The sequence below is a fragment of the Haliotis rufescens genome, unplaced genomic scaffold (assembly GCF_023055435.1).
Source record: "Haliotis rufescens isolate VD_foot unplaced genomic scaffold, xgHalRufe1.0.p SCAF_7, whole genome shotgun sequence".
NCBI classification, from domain to species: domain Eukaryota; kingdom Metazoa; phylum Mollusca; class Gastropoda; order Lepetellida; family Haliotidae; genus Haliotis; species Haliotis rufescens.
This window is the reverse complement of record NW_025964361.1, coordinates 16,345,770-16,361,484: the sequence shown is the minus strand read 5'-3', so window position 1 is coordinate 16,361,484 and position 15,715 is coordinate 16,345,770. Positions and strand designations below refer to the sequence as shown.

The following is a 15,715-nucleotide window of genomic DNA, read 5'->3' as shown; positions in this document are numbered from 1 at the left end:
CCACCTTCACTGTAATGTCAAAATTAGTATATTGTAATCGAAATTGACCTGTTTTTAGGTACAATGCCGATCGGTGATATCCTGAGATTAGGTGTAGGTAGATATCGAAAATGGACCCAACATTCTTCCCGCTCTTTTTTTCCTGCCGATTTTTGGTGAGGAGATTTTAACCTTTATGAGGACCAACATAACTCAAACTTATAACCCTGTGTAAATACTTCAACTAAACTTTTCAATACAGTGGTATTATCGGGTGATACTTGAAAAGTGTTGGCTTGTTTGAGTTGGATTGGATCTGCCTGGACCAATAACCTATGAATTTCTTGGATTGCGTGCCTGTCTATTTACAAATACTGATCGTATGATCTCCAACCCCTTCCATTGTATTTCTGTGCTGCCCACTGAATAGAATGTATATACCTAATCGAATTTTGGTGATTTTCAGGGAACCTTTGCAAATAAACACTCGTGTAAATAAGGAAGACATTTTCTCTACTGTGCTACCTTTTGCTGAAGAGTGTTTGATAACCCCGATATCGCCCCTACAATATATTATGACCATTCCAATATATTGTGATTCAACATAATTATCCTAATTGCATTGTCCTCAGAATATTTACGAAATAGATGTAATTTAAATTCTAGATTGTATCTCTCAGTGATTGTGGCAAGGTGTCATTTTCCCGACTTCAACACCAAATAATTGGTTATCATTCAAGCCTTCCGCAATTTCTGGGATTTCTGTACTTGATCTATTTTTGAAACCTGACATTTGGATTAGTTAGGCTACTACCTTATTCATGATTAAAGTTAAAGATTAAAGAATTTTGACGCCATTGTCGATCTTGTCTGCCGCAGTTTTCAGACACTTGCAGCCGCCTGCGATCTCTGTCCATAGAGACCAGGTAGCTGACTTACGGGTATTTACAGGACGGTGACTGATCAGACGAGTAAAGATTAAGCTGATTCCTGGATACAACACTCTACTATGAGATGATTACAAGAAAGGCATACGAATTATCCTTGAACGTTTTTATATCCAACAACTCTTCATACTCTCGTTATGGATAATTTACAAACACATGTAATCTTTGTTATTAAGCCTCTGATTGGAAGTTCGTTTGTGTAGCTCCAGGAACTCTGTTATTGCAGGTGTACGACAAGGAGGTATTGCCTAACTTCCACTACCGTGATGACGGGTTACTCTTATATAACGCCATCAACACGTACGTCACCAAGTATGTCAACTTGTATTACGGTAAGTCATACTGAAAGTGTAATTGTTACAAACATACGTACTAGTTATACTATTAAGTTGGAGAATATTTTATTTCGCTTCTGATTGTGCAGTCAGATACCTTCTGGGTTTTTTTTAATCTCTAATTAGCTTAACTAGTGTTCAATGTCATCCTCGTTTTGATTAATTTTAAACACCACACTGCCTCCTTCGGCTTCCAATCACGTCAACGTCATCAATTACGAAAATATACCTGTCAATGCGAACCGATAAACGTTAAACCCCTCATGCCAAACTCAACATGTTCTGAATCCAGAATATGTGGGAAGCACAAAGAACTTTCATTTGGCATCTACTTTGTGACAACATGTACAACGTATACTTCAGAGTCGAACGCTGTTCTGCTTGCTGACTGGGAAGTCCAGGCCTTTGCCAAGGAGCTGGTAGCACTGAGGGAAGATGGGGGCATTGGGATGAGGGTGAGTGGAACTGGGCGTGGCAATAGCGTCGCGGTCGTACCAGCCTAGCGATACTTCCGGGTCCCTTTGTTATCATACATATTTGACTTCCACACTTTTAAACAAGCAATATGAATTAAGTGTACATGTCTACGTAGTTAAACATGACTGTCATATTATTGCTTATTATATTACCGCGCACAGTTACTATACGCGAAAATGCGAAGGTCTTATTCAAGTAGACCAGCAGCATGTAATGCTTGGTCAGTGTATGGGTTGTGGAGGGGAGGATGTCACATGGTGGATTTTAACCTTCATGGTGTGTGTCGGGTGGGAACTCGCAGGGTAGGGGTGTGTGTCCTTGGTTATCGATTGTACCTTAGAAGAATTTTGTGCGGAAATATCTGAGTGGATGGGGCAAATCTGCAAGCAAATTGCGATAGAATTAGGTACCGACATATTAATTGTATATTTTATGCATGAGTAAAGATGTGACACATCATGATTGTCTAACGGCAATTAATGGATGCCGAACGCTTGACTAACGCACGAAAAACATGATGAGTAACATCTGCGTAAACGAGGACATTGTGGTTATTTGTTTTACTACATATACAACTGTCTGTAAGCCAAGGATCACCATTCGAAACAAGTAATGTACAAGTGTTTGTAAGCCAAGGATTACCATTCGAAACAACCAATGTACAAGTGTTTGTAAGCCAAGGATCACCATTCGAAACAACCAATGTACAAGTGTTTGTAAGCCAAGGATCACCATTCGAAACAACTAATGTACAAGTGTTTGTAAGCCAAGGATCACCATTCGAAACAACTAATGTACAAGTGTTTGTAAGCCAAGGATCACCATTCGAAACAACTAATATACAAGTGTTTGTAAGTTAAAAATCACCATAACAAACATAATGCATAAAAAAATTGTTTGGAAGTGAAGAATCACCATAACAAACAAAATGCATAATAAACTGTTTGTAAGTGAAGTATCACCATAACAAACATAATGCATAATAAATTGTTTGTAAGTGAAGTATCACGTAACAAACATAATGCATAAACAACTGTTTGTAAGTGAAGTATCACCATAACAAACATAATGTATATACAACTGTTGGTAAATGAAGTATCACCATAACAAACATAATGTATATATGCAACTGTTTCTTAGTGAAGTATCACATAACAATTATACTGCACATGCAACTGTTTCTAAGTGAAGTATCACATAACAATTATACTGCACATGCAACTGTTTGTAAGTGAAGTATCACCATAAATGATATATGATTATTATATTATTTTAATTAAGACACGCCCCTACTATAGCTAGAATGACAGACTGTTTGCCGGCTTAATAACAATCAAGTAGGTGCCGTAACTAATAAAAACAAATACACGCTAATTGTGCAAGTATTGTCAAACGTGCGCGAAATATGACAAAAAGTTCAAACAATTGTATCGTATAGTCTTTGGCATTTTTATTTTACAGTTTAAGGAACCCGTGAAGATCCGGGTTAGAATACATCTTCAGCAATCCGTCTTGCCGTAAAAGGCGACCATGCTTGTCATAAGAAGCGACAAGCGGGATCCATCTCATCGTATCCCAATTGCGTAGATCGGTGCTTATTACGTCAATCGGGGCGGTCGGGGAGCCAAGTGGTTAAAGCGTTCGCTCGTCACGCCGAAGACCCGGGTTCGATTCCCGACATGGGTACAATGTGTGAAGCCCATTTCTGGTGTCCCCCGCCGTGATATTGCTGGAATATTGCTAAAAGCGGCGTAAAACCATACTCACTCACTCACTATTACGTCAATCACTTTTTTGTCTGGTCCAGATTCGATTATTTAGAGACCGCCGTCACATAGCTGGAATATTGCTGAGTGTGGCGTCAAACAACAAACACAGTTCAATACACCTTCTTCACAATGTACCTGTACAGAGACGTCTTTCGGCACAGGGTGTTCCGGGCAATGGTGAGTTTCGTTACCTAAAAGACTTCATCCAGACACTGACGTCGTTCATCTTCACGTGCAGCGTCCAGCACGCCGCCGTCAACTTCCCCCAGTACGACTACTACGGCTTCCCACCAGCCTACCCAGCAACTCTGAATGGTTCACCACCATCTGATAAGGTAGGTTTACTGTCCCTCTGATACTCCATCGTATATTGTGATGGATACCCTGCTGTTGCAGTGGTTTAACTACCTAAAGTATACATATGGAATAGTAAATGAGTCTCCGTTAGATACCGTTTAACTCGTTTTCACTCGTTTTATTGTATTGGCGACTCCAGGCAACCATGAGGTTGTTACACCACGCTTCACGCTACTGTACAGTTTTCGCCCACATCTGTCCGACGCTAACACAAACACAAACACAGAATTCTCAAATTCTTAAAACCAACGTGTCTTTTCATACCTAAGACCAAATGCCTTGCTGTGCGGATTGCGAAACGTTAGGCTCATATAACTTTGACGCATTTTGACATTTACAATATGTAAACATGATTAATCACAAAAACAGTTATTTGCAGGACGTGTAATTACGTATTGCATGCCACCCTCCTCTTCGGACAGGTCTGTTCGTGGCAATGCACACATCTGAGGATCATGGACTTTGACGTTACTAACATAGGACGTCACTGCTTGGTCACTTGACTACACTTATTTTCTCTTTCGAATATACACCAATTGACATGGTGGTACGACAACGAATATCATGATCACATATATGAATAAATCCGTATATTCATATCTTGAATTCGTTTGTTGATTAACTTTTGCTCATGTGTAAATTTACTGTTTGGGCTACAGTTAAAGATTCAAATTTTTCTTTCAGTCCCCTCTGAAGATGGTTGATATTCTGCACACTCTGCCAGACAGAAATGTGACCTTTGATATTATGGTTGTCACCAAAATGCTCAGCAGCAAAGGAGTCAAGAGTTTGGGGGACTACGAGGTTCAATATGTGTTTGACCCTAAGGCAACTGTTGTTCAAGAGGAGTAAGTATGGTTGATCATGAGACGAATGTCATTGTTCTTCAAGGTAACTCAAGCACGTGCTCCTGAAAGTGCCCATCACATTCCACCCATCGGTGAAGTAATACCTGTGCCCGTTTCAACATCATATTGTTACATATTCCACCAATCACTACGTGGTACCTGATATAGGTTATATAATAGAAACAGTCGAATTGCCAACCACATCACCGTGGAAGCTATTATTTAAAGAAAAGTAGTTATTAGTTATTGGTGGTTATTGCCAGGTATTTTTGAATGACTATGTGTACATTTACAGAAACGTCACATTTTCTGCGTTACAATGTGCGGCGTTATAGGTATGTGCGGTTTCGAACAAAACAGTGCGTGTCTTGTTTCATTTTCCTTTGAAGTTCCCACTTCGCGTTGGCTCGCGAGGTTGGTACATGTGAGTTAATGGCATATTTAGAAGATCAAGGTCACTCTGTAGTTCTTTCGCAAGACTGTCCTTTTCTTCATATATTCTGCATGTACTGGTTATATGATTTGATTAAGTTACATTATCATTTGATTACGTTTAATCATAAGTGATGCCATTTTTATGATGTCATTAACAGACCAATGTGATAAATTTCAGTGATTAGCAGTATGCTAATTTGTTGTCACGTTGTTTTCTACCAAGGGAATAACTTGAAAGACTTTTCAGTGTTTTTAAAGGTCAAATTTCACAGGTCAAAAGGTCACAGTTGTGTTATGCTTGCTATCATTCGAGAAGGATTTACTGTAGGTCGAATAAACGTAGTACATGTCATCCTTTAGGCGGGGCCCAGATCACGAATAATGGTTAGTTACAAATAAGGTCAGGACCACAGTTAAGGTCATTTGTAAAATATTTTCTTTTCCCCCTAAGCATATGTCTCAACAATGACCAACAGTGTTAGGTCACTTTAACCTTCTTTCCACCAGTAGCATATCCTATTTCTAAAATTGTTACGTTGAATTTCACCTAATTACCTCATATTTGGTTTATATGTTGGATAGCCATTTGGGTTTGTTCTTGAAATACCTATGAAACGGGATATTGACGGGGGACTCTGTCACTTGCGGTGTTATGGGGAACCAGTTTAGTTCGAAAATAAGATATAGGCTGCTTGAAGTTTCTCAATGTAAGGAACAAGACATATTTACTGGATATTGTATGATCTAATCACTACAGCACGCGGTTGACCGTATGCAGTGAGTCTGAAATCCAGATTGATTGTTGAAACATTTCATATGGTTAATGCATCTGCAGATATATTTTAATAATAACAATGTCATGATATCATTTGAAGGTCACTGTGACCATCGATTTTTAACATTTCTATTTCTATTGTTACGTTGAATGTCACATAGGGACATCATGCTTGATATATACTGAACCGCAAAAGAAACGTCACCATGAACAGATATATGAGAAACCTTATTTCTCCAAACACTGTAAACATACTTTGAGATATATTAAAGAGATGAAATTGGGAAAACTGATCATCAATGTTGGAATTAATATGTCAAATATTCTTAAAGTGAAACACAACACTAGTAGTCTCTGAGAAAATGGCATCACAAGTCAATATCTCGTGTGTCCGCCATGTGCATTGATGACTGCCGTGCAACGTCGATACATGGAATGGATGAGGCGGTTGATGAAGGCCATAGGCACATGAGACCACACTCTGAGGAACGCCTGACGCAGTTCAGCTGCAGTTGTCTGCCTTGGTCGGACATCATTCAGCCGTCTTTGAATCTCGTCCCACAGGTGCTCAGTGGGATTTAAATCGGGACTGAGGGCAGGTCACTGCATGGTTCTGATGCCGTTCTGCTGGAGGAAGTCTCTTGTTGCTCTCGCAGTGTGGGCACGGGCGTTATCATGCTGAAACTCGTGGTTGCGGAGACGTGCCAAATGAGGTATGGCGTGAGGTCTCAAGACTTGATCAATGTACCGAGCTGCTGTGACATCATTGCCTCTCCCTGGACCGATGTTCTGGAAGACCACAGGGCCGACCCTCTGTGCAAGACCAATTCCACACCACACCATGATGCTCGGACCACCCCACGAGTCTCTCTCAACAACACAAGCGTCCGAATAACGTTTCCCACGGCGTCGCCAGACTCTCTCTCTGTCATCTGCTGTTGAGATACAGTAACGACTCTCGTCTGAGAAGAGGACTCTTCTCCACTGCTGGCGGCGCATATGCTGGTTCTGTGTTGCCCACTGAAGACGGTCCTGGCGATGGCGTGATGTCAGAATGGGTCATCGGTGTGGCCTGTGACAGTGGAGGTGTCTGCTCGCCAATCGTCGACGCACGGTGTCCGCACTTATGTGTCGCTGGTGTGTCCCCATGGTCTGTCGAACAGTTTCCGCAGCAGTAACAAAGCGAACTTGAAGATGATGTCGAACAATCTGACGATCCTGACGTCGGGTGATGACCATTGGTCTTCCACCACGTGGTCGGTCTTCTGTAGTGTTGGTGGTCTGGTACCGTTGTTGGAGCCTGTATATGGTCCTTACGTGGACTTAAAATGCATTGGCTAGTAACCGGGCGGTTTGTCCAGCTTGCAATCGTCCAAGGGCTTGGTGTCTCTGATTTCTTGTCAATCTTGGCATGTGGTAGCAATTCAATAACGAATGAATGTTATCCGATCTGGGGGTATTTTATTGGGCAAGAAATGGGGGAACGCATGTGCATTTCAATTTGCACGGAACTCACGTGCATCGGGTTACCATGGCCGTTGACGTTTTGGCGATCGGTTTTATTGTCATCTGCTTTGTTTTTTTATCATCAAATTTCATTTTTAATTTTTAATGTTAAATTTTAGAAACTTTTACAAAAATTACCCAGATATTTAAATGACAACTTTAATATATATATATATATATATATATATATATATATATATATATATATATATATATGCTGGAAACTGAATATTTGTTTGGAATGTTCCTGAAGTACATTCGTTTTCAAGGTGATAATTTCAAATTTCAAATGTTCTTATAACCTCAAGAACCCTTCATGTCAGTTTCCTGAAGGTGGGACATTGTTAAGGTTTTGCGCAATCCTCATTCGTGAAGACTTCTTTGTAGACTAAACCAACAATTTTATGTGTGTATGACATTCTTGCAAGATCTATCGTCCATGTTTTCAACCAGAAATATTCAAGCATGTAATTAGATTTAAAGTAATACCCTAGAAGTGCAAATGCATCTATATTTCTCATTATGTCATATAGAGGGCAAACTGAAGGTAATGGTATAACTCTGGAAATGTGTAGTTGTATGTAATGTATTCGGGTGCATGCTAGAAAAGTCCTGATTCTATTTATGCTCATGGTTTTAAACAATGTTCTGTTCTACATGCAAACCACAATTCACTGATGTGTTACCCCAGTCCAATAATTCATCCTTTACTTACAGATTTCACGTATCACTGAGTCATGTCAGGTCTGTGTCAGCTTATTGATGATTCTGTTACAGATTCCGGAGAGATCTGAAAGAGGTCGGTAGGGAGATTGAGAAGAGAAATGAAACAAGGAATCCTCCCTATGATTATCTTCATCCCGACGCCATCCCCAATTCTATCAGTATCTAGATGCCTGGGTGTTCCTGTTCACTATTTTGTTGATGAAGGGTAGATCCACAACAGAAATATATTATGTGAAATGTTATTCATATGGACGCCTCAGCATTAATCAAAGACATACGTATGACTAGTTTGAACTATAACCATTAAACCTGAAGAAGTATTGTAGTTAACCTTACAGCACAAAGCAAGCACAAGGGTAAATCTGTGTGGTGGTTTACCCTGATAGTAGATAAAAATGCTTCTTGTGGCAAACTCTCATATTTTGTATATATGATTTATTTTGTAAATGTCATGCTTTATTCATCTGTTAATGTGCACTTTGTGGGTTATGGGTTTTGTTTTATTCTGAATGTTTCATGTTTTTCTTGAATAAACTTCTTTCAAATAGCGTAAGACTTTTAATCATCAACTGACCGCACTGTCTTCCTCTCTAACCCCGAGCCTAAGTGTACGCATACTCCCCGGGTCAATATGTGTTACACACACCACATCCATAGCTAAAATAAGATAACACCACACCTTCAAATGATTGTCAAATTTTTAAAATAAGTCTAATTGTTTGTTTCATATAATATGAGAAACATAAAATAATAAGACAGTGTACATTATACGTATTCCTACACAATGTACAGAAGACTAGGACTGGAGGTAGAACAAGGATTATCAAGTCCATTCCTACACAATGTACAGAAGACTGAAGGAAGGACGAGGATTATCAAGTCCATACCTACACAATGTACAGAAAACTGAAGGAATGACAAAGATTATCAAGTCCATACAAACACAATGTACAGGAGACTGAAAGAAGGACAAGGATTATCAAGTCCATACCTACACAATGTATAGGAGACTGAAGGAAGGATGGGGATTATCAAGTCCATTCCTACACAATGTACAGAAGACTGAAGAAAGGATGGGGATTATCAAGTCCATACCTACACAATGTACAGAAGACTAAAGGAAGGACAAGGATTATGAAGTCCATACCTACACAATATACAGAAGACTAAAGGAAGGATAAGGATTATCAAGTCCATACCTACACAATGTACAGAAGACCTACACAATGTACAGAAGACTGAAGGAAGGACAAGGATTATCAAGTCCATACCAACACAATGTACAGAAGACCTACACAATGTACAGAAGACTGAAGGAAGGACAAGGTTTATCAAGTCCATACCTACACAATGTACAGAAGACCTACACAATGTACAGAAGACTGAAGGAAGGACAAGGATTATCAAGTCCATACCTACACGATATACAGAAGACTAAAGGAAGGACAAGGATTATCAAGTCCATACCTACACAATATACAGAAGTAGTATAGGTAATAGGGGTTCTGCCGCAACTCCACTGGAGCCGGATTCATATACCTATACTGCTACTACAGGTGGCATTTTTTATGCGTAAATGATTATGCGATTCAATGATAGTCATAAGATTAAGTTAAATTGGCTCTAGCTCACCAATACCTGGGGCCAATCATTGCTTTAGATGAGCATTTACGTTTGGTTTGACTTCTACCGACGTTAACAGGGAGCCCTTTCAGAACATAGGTCGTGCTATCGTTAAGAAAATCGCGATTAAAATTAGCGGTAATGAGGTTTTGAGTATCGACGATAGTGATGTATACTATTGCTACATGGATCTCTGGAGAACGGATAAAGAGCGGGAAAACTTACAGTACCAAGGTATTTGTAATAAGAACACATTGAGACTGCGCGTAGGTGCTGAAAATGGTGTTGATACCAACGAAAAAGATAAGGCCGTTGCCGACGCATTAGGTAACCGATTCTATATTCCCCTAGACTTTGAATTACTAGATTCCCACATCCCTAGGCGATAGGTTAGAATACGAACTCACTTTTAATGACTACGGCAGAGAAATCAGATCTGCTAATGAAGATGCTAGATATTTCATTGACAATATCTCGCTGGAGTACGATATGATAACGGATCCCGAATTAGCCAGACAAATTCATAACCATTATACCGGAAGTTTAGCCATTTTGTACGATCGCGTGATGCGACATCGAAAGATCACGAGGGACAAAAAAGATAAGATGTGGAATATTAATCTAAACGTCCCCACGAGGTCGTTAAAGCGTATTTTAATGTTGTTCGAGGACCCCTCCGATGCGTTTAAAAGAAATACCGAGAAGTTCTACAATCCCAAGATTTCAAAAGTAGAATTGACTATCGAAGGCGTTCCTAATCAACTATATAGCCAAGGAATGCTAGCGTATCACCAGTGGGATGAGATTAAAAAAACTTCCTTCTATATATAAAATGATCCCCGGAAGTTATCGCGGTCGTGAAAGATCTGTCTCTCGGGAGTGTATTGATGGGTGAATACCTCACCACGAAGTACGCGCTATGGCTCGACATGCGAACAACGGACGTTGACCAACTACACGGCAGTGGGAGGAGAATAGAAAATGCTAGCGAGGGTGTCACCATACAGATAAGGAAGCTCCGGGAAACGGCTGGTAAATTAAACATATATTTGTACGTGATTATGGATGCGCAACTTAATATACAGAATGGACGATTCGTGCAAGCAATCTATTAATAATATTTTACCTAAAGATCCGCACTGCGCTATCATATGCGGGCAAACGGGCTGCGGAAAATCAGCTTTTATTCTAGATATTTTAGAAAGTCATTACCGGGACGTTTTCGATCATATTATTATTCTGTGCCCGACTATAAGCGTTAATAAAACATACTTATCGAGAGATTGGGTCATGAATGACAATGGGGTACACAGAATCGATCCGGGCGATCGTTTACAAGACTGCCTCCGAGTATGTCACGAAAAATACCGAGGAGAATCAACCCTTTTTGTAATAGACGACTGCAGCGCGAGTTAAGAACTAACAAAAAAGAAAGATATGCTTTCATATTTAGCATTCTCCGGTAGGCATACTCAACATAGCGTTTGGGTACTTACTCAAAAATACAACTCTGTCCTGAGAGATCTCAGAGAGCAGACCAAATGGGTAGCCCTGTTTCATTGCAAAGACAGAGATTCATTCGAGGAATGTCTACGTGAAAATGATGTCATTTATACCAAGCCCGAACGAGATAAAGTTAGAAAACTGTTAGCAGCAACGAAGCACTGTAAACTCGTATTAAAACCCGATCAACCAGCTGCTTATGCAATTGCTTAGCAAAATGTAGCAAAATTATAGCAAATATAGCAAAATTATAGCAAAATTATAGCAAAATTATAGCAAAATTATAGCAAAATGTAGCAAATTGAACATTAACGGTTAATATGACATAAAATGTGGTTCGAAATCATCATTCTTTCGCAACAGTTCATTATTATGGGTTGTTTTGGAAATGCCATATTATATTATGTTAGACTTAAATATCTCCTTAGGTATTACATTATGGAATGCAATGAACTCATTGAACAAATGCTCAAAGAATCTGAGCCTGATCAACATGTAGAAAAATCTTTAGATAAATCTTTAGATAAACATAGAGAAAGACTCGCGGCTTTGATAGCTGGTGGAAAATGTTCCCAATATTTGGGCGAAAATTATACCATCGAAAAAATTGATAACATGACCGACGAAGAGATTAAAAAACTGTACGCGCGTTACAAGTCTAGACTGGGAGCTACCATGACTAAAACGATAGGGTTGTCTATATTACAACTATACACAGTCGTAGCTAGTACGTTTCTCCCTATCCCGGCAGAACATCGCATGTATTTATGCGAATCTCTCGAGAAAGACCCATTCATCGAACACGCTATAAGCTCAGTGAGCTGTGAGTTTTATCATAGATTCGGAATGTTCTTAGCTCCATTCACCACAGCTTTAATAACGGCTAGGTATTGTCAATTTAAACATACGTTCCCACTTAATAATAATGGAGACTCAACAGTCAACACCACAGATTGTGAACGAGGAACAACAGATTGTGGAAACGCAATAACAAGTGAATGAGGAACAACGAGTGAATGAGTAACCACAAACACAAAAACAACCCAGAGTTACTAAGAACCCCCAAAAAATAGCTGCAGGAAGAAAGGGATGACTGGCGCGCAAAGCGAAATTAATAAATAATTCAAATATTAATCCGATTAAAACATGGGCACTAGTAGGAGTTGCTGGTATAGCGGCTGTATGGTTCTTTTATAAGACCGGAGAAGAGAAAACGTAACCCCTGCCGCAACAACAAGTTCAATTAGAGGTTAGCCCCCATATAATGCTATAATAAGCATGACTACTCCAGTTACAGACGGTAAAATGTTGGTAAACGCGACGTATCATTCAGTGGTGGTCACCGGCTTGGCCATTGGCTATGCCCGTATGGCTAAAATGATTACTAAAGCCACACCTCCCAAGCTAGATTTTAATAGTTATGATATTGGTATGGCCATTCTTGATATTGGATTAGCAATGGCAACGAAGGATATGCTCATCAAACAAGGGCTTATCCCGGAAGACATAATGAAGTAATTAAACATTTGAATATATTATATTCATATAAACATCGCAACAATTGCGATGATGGTCGGTGGAGCTATTGTTAATGCTCTAGCTTTTTCGGGGAGTAATTTTTTATTTTCTAGTATGAGGGAATCAAACGCTAAAGAAGTTGAAGAGGAACGTAAACGACATAACGAAGAAATGGAACAACTCCAAGCAGCCCAGTCACAATATACGCGGCAGAGAATGAAGAGATTAGACTTTATTCATGAAAAACTGCTTAAGGAAGGACATTCTACTCAAACGTTTAAGGATGTCGAATCTGCCATGCACGAATACTACCTCGTTTATGGGAAAAAACTCGACCCAATACCGAGACCAACAATGAGTCAGTTTTATACACCGTCAGAGGCTCAGAAAAATCGCGAGGTCACATTTGTGATTATGGGATTCACTTCTGTATTGATTTTCAGCTATACAATTATGCATAAGTCAGAGTGACAGCTGTGGCTATGCATAAACCATGACCTAGTTTAGAGCGATCTATAAATAGCGTTGGCTGACTGCCTAATCAATATCTCACCAGTGTAGATGTGATTTGCATTTAGACAAATGATATGATAGATTTATAACCATGAATAATTGCATATTTACACTCATGGGTAAAACGACTCTATGTAATCGACGCTGTGTTGAAATTTACTGCGGTATACACAATTATTACATCAGGCGCGGAAACATAAACTATACGTGTTCTGTATGCAGGATAGGGGTCAAAGGTCGTTATTGTTTATGTAAGGTGCTGATAGGGTCAGGAACCAGATTATTTATGCTAGGAAGAGAGATTACATCAATGAGAGGAATAGGTTGGGGAGAATACGTATTTAGATATATGAAAACAACCAATTAGCTGAAAACATGTACCCTATTTTTAATATAAAAATGGCTAATTTTGAACATAATGACTTAGATCTAAGTACCTTTGATGACTTTGATAATCCAAACGAAGAGGGTACTGATGAAACCAGCTTTACGAATCTTAACGATGAACTTTTACAATCGTCCGTCAATGATTATTACGATGCCTTAAAAGATGATAAAAATTATGTTACCCCAATAGGTTGTGACTATTCAAAGTTTGAGATAGATAGTAAACGAATATTGCGACTGTGTGGCACTCCGGATATTGATCTTATGCATTCTCGTACTCGTAAGCCCCTAGCCTTGTCTACGATAGTCAGTCGTGGTGGTGGTATCAACATTATTCGCAACTACTCACGACTTTCCGCGAAGACTACTAAGGTTCTTAGGACTGTGCGGGAAGAACTCAGTAACACAGATAATTTGGAAGCTTCCTCTAAGGTGGCCTCGGACGGACTCGAAGAAATCTTAGGTACCTACTACGATAATTCCACGGTACAGGTACCATATTCGGAGTTCAGTATTAGGGAATTATGAGGTCTTGACAAGGCAATGCGAACAATGCGGGGAGAACTCATGAATAATACGGCCAAGATATCCGAAATCGACAAGCATATAGCTTATGAGAAAACAAAACTTGAACAGGCGGGGGATGAGTTCAGTAGACGCCGCGTAGCGGAAAGATTGCGTAACTTAGAAGACGAAAGATCGGCCCGCCTCGAAGCAGCTTCCAGTAACAGAAAGGCACTTCGTTCGCAAATCAGTCGAATTCGAGAAACTATCGATCAAGTCCTCAACGATGACACTACACCGGCCAATAAAATTAAAACATTGTTCAGAGAACAGGGAATAACAATTGCCAGTATTTTAACCACGTTGGGATTTATTATATCGACTTTGACTCTCTCGTTAACCGGTGGCACAGGTGGCGGTACAGGTGGATCACCGCCCACACCGCCTAGTGATAAAAACGGTATAAAAGAGTGGATAAAAAAGCATTTAAAAGCATTAGGTTCAGCACTGGGAAAGCTCGCTGAGAAAGCCGCGGCTGCACTTCCTGGTATAATAGGGAGTGTTGTTTCCTGGCTATTGAATTTATTAGCTAAGACCACCACTTGGCTTAGTCAAAACTTGTGGGGGTTGATCGTAGCAATTGCAGGGCTGTTGTATGTATCCGCTAAGAACTATTTTAACCAAATCAGTTCGCTAACCAAATCATGAGTAAACCAGCCGCGACTCCACCTAATACAAGCGCTGTTTTTTCATCAATATGTTGTTGATTTTTAGCCGCAATATGCGGTGGCACTTGTGTTTGTGCATTAGTAGATGGTTGTGAAACATGTGGTGTTTGTGGCTTGACAATTCCCTTTTCGCCCATGATTGTTTGCGTTATTAATTCGACGTTAATATCTGAATTTATACCTGGTTTTTGTTGATCGGTAGCGATAACAATTTTATTATTATAACCTATCACTTGACCGATCTTAAGTTCCATATTACTCGGAGACATGTATAGTCCCGGCGCATAAACGTAGTCCACTTTAGATTGAGCGTACTGTAATACATCTTGAAAACGCTTTATAGACGATTGTATGTCAACTGGTGAATTAATGGCGTCCTCCACGTTTGCGACAAACTGTTTTTGCGCATCGAACGCCGTCCCAGTACCGATGATTCCCGTTCGTGTTTGCGATTGTGCTCCGAGAATTGCCCATACATAAGTTCTTATTGATTCATTAAATCTTACAAATCCTGGGTTAGTAAAATTATTTTCCGTTTTATCATTAAGAAATTCATTCCAAGCGTCATCGTTCAGTTGTACAAATTTTTTAACAATATAAATTAAACCACTCTTAAAACTCATAATATCCCCTCTCCAATCGTTACTATAAAGTTCCCAGCCTATATACCAATGACCGGTTTTATACCGATTATCATACATTCTTGAGTAAAATTTGCTGTCCTTCCGCAACTTACCAAAATGAACATGAGGTTTATTAAGTTCTCTATATACATAATCGCTTTC

At 39.6% G+C, this 15,715-nt stretch overlaps 1 protein-coding gene across 1 annotated transcript in view; it reads left to right on the top strand.

Annotated features, from left to right (window-relative positions):
• LOC124123794 (polyunsaturated fatty acid 5-lipoxygenase-like) overlaps nucleotides 1–8,702 on the top strand; it is a 28,427-nt gene extending 19,725 nt beyond the window's left edge. The window contains exons 12-16 of the mRNA XM_046486974.2: nucleotides 1,153–1,258; nucleotides 1,625–1,716; nucleotides 3,669–3,842; nucleotides 4,549–4,712; nucleotides 8,206–8,702. Coding sequence (XP_046342930.1) covers nucleotides 1,153–1,258; nucleotides 1,625–1,716; nucleotides 3,669–3,842; nucleotides 4,549–4,712; nucleotides 8,206–8,320 — 651 coding nt within the window. The 3' untranslated portion in view covers nucleotides 8,321–8,702. The remainder of the gene's footprint in view (nucleotides 1–1,152; nucleotides 1,259–1,624; nucleotides 1,717–3,668; nucleotides 3,843–4,548; nucleotides 4,713–8,205) is intronic.
• Nucleotides 8,703–15,715: the final 7,013 nt, after the last annotated feature.